This window comes from Nematolebias whitei, chromosome 21 (assembly GCF_014905685.2).
Source record: "Nematolebias whitei isolate Nwh7 chromosome 21, NemWhi1, whole genome shotgun sequence".
Classification (NCBI taxonomy): Eukaryota; Metazoa; Chordata; class Actinopteri; order Cyprinodontiformes; family Rivulidae; genus Nematolebias; species Nematolebias whitei.
Window position 1 is genome coordinate 25,934,797 of NC_056518.1, and position 6,818 is coordinate 25,941,614.

The 6,818-nt window shown below is 38.9% G+C and overlaps 1 protein-coding gene across 1 annotated transcript in view; it reads left to right on the forward strand.

Moving 5' to 3' along the window:
• The window catches only part of sntg2 (syntrophin, gamma 2), a 102,797-nt gene that overhangs the window by 22,021 nt on the left and 73,958 nt on the right, over positions 1-6,818 (forward strand). Inside the window, exons 2-4 of the mRNA XM_037694782.1 lie at positions 3,126-3,263; positions 3,372-3,428; positions 3,580-3,637. Of these exons, the coding sequence (XP_037550710.1) occupies positions 3,126-3,263; positions 3,372-3,428; positions 3,580-3,637 (253 nt within the window). The remainder of the gene's footprint in view (positions 1-3,125; positions 3,264-3,371; positions 3,429-3,579; positions 3,638-6,818) is intronic.

Here is a 6,818-nt window from a genome sequence, read left to right on the forward strand (position 1 = left end):
TTTTTTTTTCTACCTGGATTATTGAGCATGCATCAGGACATTTCTTACTTGGAAGTGTTTTTATTAAGTGTGAAATGCACTGATGGATACCTAACTGTGTAATCGACAAAAAAGGTTAAATCATGTTGTCTGGACCAGTTTCTTTAAGTGAGAAACATTTCGTCGCCCATCCAGAGGACTTCCTCAGTCTACGGCCTGCCAATCAGAACCCTTACAACCCTTTTTTTTTTTTTAGCTGTTATCGAAATGCACATCCATCCATTAATTACCTTTTACCCACTTCTTCCTTTTTGGATTGTGGAGGTCACTGATGCCCATATCCAGCAGTCACTGCAAGTAGTGGGGGACACCCTGGACACATCTTCAGTCTATCACATGGACACATAGAAACAACCGAGACAACCATTCTCTCACTCACACCTAGCGCCAATTTAGTTACCAATCAGCCTAACATGCATGTTTTTGGTCTGTGGGAGGAAACCAGAATACCTGGAGAAAACCCACGCATGCACGAAGAGAACATGCAAAATCCATCCAGATCCAGATCTGGCGACCTTGCTAAGAGGCAACAGCTCTACCAACTGAGCCACTGTGCCACTATCAGAATGCACAATAACTTCTAATTATTTCCAGTAATTGACACCTGAGTTATACAGAATTCAAATAAATGTACACTTAAACTGAACGTAATTCTCCTACATGAACGTTTCCTTACAGTCTTTTCAATGTTCATTCTTTAGGATCTCTAAAGTTTGTCTGGAAACAAAGGGATGTACATTTTTTGAAACTGAAAAGCAGGCGTTTGGTTTCTTTTTTGTGTCCTGACTTCTGCTTTGAGGGTCATGAAAACAATTAGCTTGTTTTGTCTCGTCTGAATGTCTCAGGTGTTGCTGCTGCCACCACGATTCAACAGGGTTCTAATTTATCCTCTTGCCTCCTTTGATGGGAGCAGTTCATGACCTTCATTCCAGAGCATCTTAGAGAATTGCTTGACCTCATTCATGTAGTGGCTGTGACCTTTTTCAAAAACACTCATCCCACAGGAGCACATTAATGAAAAGAGCCACATCCTATTTTGCAGAAATCTGTGTATCCACAAAAAACACAGTAAAATGATAAACTGCAACCACTTGTCTTTTGTGTAACCTTCAGGGGTTTTTCTTTCTTGGGACACAAGTAATTTAAGTGCCTTTATTCTTTTTACTGTTATGTGCTGTTAAATATTACAACCCAAACTGTTGCTGTAGCTGAAGCATTTAGTTTTGTGCTGCATGAGTTATTTGACACTTTACTCAAGAAGAAGCCCCAAAGATTAAAATGAACCGTAGTAGATTGTTTAATTTCTGTCAAAGATAAACGAGCTGATTAATGTGTGCGGTAAACCTCATTGTGCATTTTGCAAATGCAGAGCTATGGTTTAACTTTGGCTGGATTTGTTTGTTAGGTTAGTTCAGATTAGCAGTGTGTATGACAAAGAAATCTCTCTGACTCTGATAAAGTCAGATCTTTCAAAACAACCAAAAAGAGAAAGGGTCTTGAGGAAGAAATATATAATTCGGACATGTATTTGCTCTCACAAATGTAACATGGCTCGGGTTGGCAGAAAATGTACCTTCTAGTTTTGCAGCATTACGTGCATCAGTGTTTAAACTCATAATCCAGAATTTACTTAGATTTTTGTAAACAGTAAATAACTAAACACTTTTTGTCCTCTTGGTTTAATATTATTGTCATTACATCTTCAAATGTTAACTCACCATTTTAAATTGTTTTTAAGAAGTAAATCATCTACATGTAGAGCTCTAAAAAGTCTTGCAGACCACTAGAACACTGAACTAAAATCTTAATGGTCTGCAATTAACTTTTATTTCAAATTAAATGTCCTTAAATATTAAAAGGGCTGGTTTGTATTTTGAAGTAGGTTTTGGGTAAGTAAATATGGAATATCCTGATTCATGCTCAATAATCCGTGTTAATTAATTCAGGTCCTCCGGTTTCTTTTTGTTGAAATGTTTCGTCTTTCATCCGAAGTGCTTCATCAGTCCGAGGAGCTGCAACAAACTCAGTCTTGTAAATAGCACCTTCTCATGGTGGATCAACCAGTTTGATGGTGCTAAGTTGGTTTCTGGAGTCCGCCCTCTCTCCCGCCGACTATTTTGAGGCAGTCGTGGCCAAAGCGGTTCAAAATATTTTGATTCATGCTCAATAAGACTGAAGTGTTTTGGATGAAAGGCGAAACGTTTCAACAAAAAGAAACCGTCCAGAGGACCTGACTTTACTTTGTTGGATAAATATGGAATTGTTTAGATAAATTCTAAATACCAACATATGTTTAACAATAGTAGCACAACCTAAGACAGGGAAACTAGATGATTTGCTTCAGATATTTACAATATTTTGATGTTTTCTCAATTCTACCTGCATGAATAACTTTTCTCCTGGTATTCTTGTTTTCTTCCACAGACCAAAAACTTATAGATCAGGTTCATTGACTTGAAAAACGTCCCTATGTGTGGTTGTTCATCTCTGTGTCCCTGCATTGGACTTGCAGCCTGTCCAGGGTGTCCCCAGCCTCTCACACAATGACCCCTTACAGATTGCCTAGTAAATTAACTGCTGCTAATTAAATGTTTTACATGGATTGATCTAAAATCACTACTGTTTATAAACTCAATCGGTTATAGGAACTGTGCCACAATTAAATGAATTCTGACTCAACTTGTTTAATTTGCCTCATGCTTTTGTTTAATTATGATTTCAGCTAATAATTAAGGAATAAAATCAGAAATGATACCCTAAAATTAAATCTTTATTCAAAATTTTTTTTTTTTTTAACTAAAATCTTCTTGCACAAAGGTGCAATCTTTTACAAACGCTGCCTGACATTTCTGTCAAATGTAAGTAATCGCCTTCAATTTTCTAAACTTTCGTTCATCCATTGTAGAAAATCCCTTTATTCTTACACAGAAAGGTTTGGCTGTGTCAAGCAAAACCAATTAACCCAAAACTCCACCAGAAGAACGGCGCACAAAAAAAGACAAATTGAGAAAAGAGGATTAAAATGTTCATTGTGTGCATAATTGCTTTGCTTGGCAAAATGTCAATGCTCTTCTCATTTCCAACAGACAAAATCAGGAATTGCTTTGCTGTACGATGAGGAGAGCAACAATACGTACGATGTCTGCCTGAAATTGACCAGAGACGCATTAACCATACAGAAGCTGGATGTGGTTTGCACAAGTGGAACTGAATCCCAAGCAAATGTAAGTGCGCTCGAGGCTTGCATTGAAATTCATGCCACATAACTCCAGATTACTGTTTCAACGTCCACAATATCCCTTTGCCAATAAAAAAACTCCCCCTTTCTAAAGCACAGAACTGTTGTACTGCGAAGACAAGCGACTGGCGGCCTGGGCTTAAGCATCAAAGTAAGCTGATAAGATTTTATTATGGAGGGACTACAGTGGAAATGAGAAGGCTTTGGGTGTTTGGGTGGAAAAAACAGTTTTAAAAAAGCACTTTGCAAGTTAATTTCACAGTTAAAACTCATTATTCCCTCTTTATTTTTGCCCTTTTCAGGGAGGTGCAGAGCACAACGTGCCAGTGGTCATTTCAAAGATTTTTAAAGATCAAGTAGGTAAGAAATGATGATTTATACAGTTTAATTTGTCTACTTTGGCTTGTTGTTCCACACAGTATAAAACTACTGCGGCTCTCCTGTCTTGCTCTTTAAATCCAGCAACCCAAACTGTAGCAAAGATAAATGGGTTGTCTCCAAACGCAGCATAAACCTTAATGGCATCAACAAAACGCATCAGATGAGGTGGAATTTGCTAGAAATGCGAAAACGGTCGTCTGTAGAGGCTGAGCGAGCTCAGTGCCCTGCAAATAAACATCCTCAGTACGAAAGCATATGTGCTTTAGATTCAGTCAACTTGGACTGTGTGAGGAAACATTTTATGTTTGACAATAAACAGCACATACAGATGATGTGCTCTTTAAGAAAGCGGTTTCTGTAGCATCTCAAAGTAAATCCTTGTCATTAGTGAATAAGACTAAGCCAAAATGACGACTGTGTGAAGAGTCCACGCTACGATACGAGAACTTGTCCCACCTCCTTTGAGCAGTTTCTTGAAATGTTTTATAGCACATTTAAAAACTGCCGTTGGCCAAAATGCTACACGATAAACAATAAACTGTAAAATGATAATACCAAACACATCATAAAAATAAAATAACGATTTTCATATGGAAGAATTTGGGCTCACTTTTCTTTCCAGTGTTGCTTCAGTTCATTGAAGTTTGCTGGCTTTTTAAATTTTTAATATACTGAATCCTCACCTCAGCATCTCACCAGGCTGAGGTCTGGACTTCATTCTTTTCTTCTCAGATGTTCTGTTATAGAACAGATGAGTTTGGGATGAGCTGAACCTTGCTTTCAGGCTTGCTTTCAAACTCTTTTTTTTTTTTTTTTCTAGCTACAAATGCAAAATATACATTTTACATACATACAACTTTAGTAATCTTGTGTAAAGTTTAAATGAATACTCTTCAATATGATGGAGGTTTAGTGCAGACTAGAGTTGCATTCGGGCCCAAAAGATCTGATCCGACCCGGCCCCAGCCTGCAGTCATAATTTTCGAACCCCACCCGACCCGACGAATTAACGGTAATTACAGGTCCGAACCCGGAAAAAAATACATTTTTAATTGGTTATTAACGGTCGGGGATGCACAGCTGAATAAAAGTGGCATAAGATTTGGAGCTGAGAGGTGTTTGTCCTTTCATGGCCATAAAAAGCATTTAAACCCTGTTTCTGTCTGAATTACAGAGACACACAGAGAGCTGTGACACACGCGTCTGCTTTGGGATCTCACCTGTTTGGGAGCTGCGCTGTTAGCGTTGTCGGCCGCACGTGTCCGCTGAGTGCAGTGGCAGAATGAATGTCCATTTGGGCGATGGATCGCTGCCTGGCAGTATAGTCCCATCTGAAGCTTAACTGAACTTTTTACCTCTTTCGAGGCCGGTCAGCTCACAGTGAAATGGCCATGTGCGGCTGGTGGATGTGTATGGCAGGCCATGTTATCATATAATTGGATCACAGCTGATCCTGACCCAAGTAAAAGCCCGAGACCGGCCTGGCCCAGCCCGGCCCGGCCATTAATCACATTATAACGGGTCGGTCTAGGCCAGGTTTCGGGTTCAGGTTAGAAATGACGGCTCTAGTGCAGATTGCCTTTTTAAAATGCTTACTTGCTCTTCCCCCTTGTTTTCAACCTTCATTTTAAAATAAAATAAAAAATAAAACTTGAATATGGATGAGGCATGCCTAAAATATTTTTAGCTAAATTTCCAGTAGCAGCGGAGAGAGCACAATTTACAGCATCGTAGAAACAAAATGCAAACAAAAGCACAAGCAACTTTAACTCTCATTTAGTAGTTTAGCCTAAAACAGACGAGTATCGGTGCAGTAATGCAAACACAATGTGCTTCCATATATACTTAGCATATAAAAAAATCAGCCAAGCTGGAAAAGCAGAGAGTGGAAAATTAAATCCATCCTTTCTGTTTCCATTTAAATTAAGAAGTTAAGGTGCAGCCAGGTGCTGCTAAAGAAATGCACTTCATTAACTGATCAGCGAGAGCTCATCTACAAAAGCAGGTCTGGTTTGTGTTTGCTGCTCTGAAGCATTCAGGTGTGTTAATGACGAGAAGGAAAGACAACAGCAATGATCTTATTGAAGCAACCGTTGCTGCCAATCAATATTTTTTTTTAAAAATATGATGTGCCATAAATCATATACTGTACTTGTCCTGTCCATCCCCAATGAGGGATTTGAGTAGTGAGCGTTTGTAGTTTGTGTTTTTCTGAACTGGAACTGAACAGGAAATGCAAGTAAACAATGTTTTTGGTGAAGTAATTCAAATGTGTAGAAGCTGCACTGTGTAGAAGAACAGAGGTAGATTTTTATTTATTTTTGTTTGTCCAAAGCGAAGCAGAGTGACAGATCTTGGTGAGCGGTGGGCAACGGTGGAGCCAGGGGGTGGCCAGTGCTGACCTTGACCTCCTTAGATCTGTCTTTGGTCACCCCAAACATTTGAGAAGACTATTCGTTTTAGCAATATAAAAACTAGAAAGTAGTTTCCTAAAATGATTGGGGTGGCCATCTTTGATTTTTACATGGCAACCCAATTTTCAATAGTAACCTTTCTCATGTCTTGATGCAGCCATGCACCAAAATGCAAGTTAGTGCCTCAATTATTTTTCAAGTTATTCAGCTCAAAATATGGACAAATGTTTTTTTTTTTTTTTTTCAATTCCACTTCACTCCACGACAGGCCAAAGAAAAACGGGCAGCAAAGTCATTCGGACAGATGAGTGGACCTGTCTGGTTATGATGTACGGAAAATTGTTTGGAGAAAACCCAAAGAGCACATCAGCACTCCTCTCATACAAAGAGTCAGGCACGGTGGTGGAGGGATGATGATCAGGCTTTTTTTGCAGCCACAAGTCATGGTTACCTTGCAGTCATTGAGTCGCACACAAATTTCTGTTGACTAAAGTATTCAGTCAAACATGAAGCTAACTGTCTGAAAGAAAAAAGCTGAATCAGTCTCTTTATTAACAAAAAGTCCAAATTTGGGGTTCAAACAAATAAGGCTACATTGAAAACATGGATCAGGACATGGAAACATAAAACTTTATTAAAACAAAAAGAAACATGAAACTTTGAGTATTTTGTGATTTTTGATTTTATTCAAACTGTCAAACTGATCTGAAATTTACTTGTGGCAACTTGGGGGGGGGGGGGGGGGG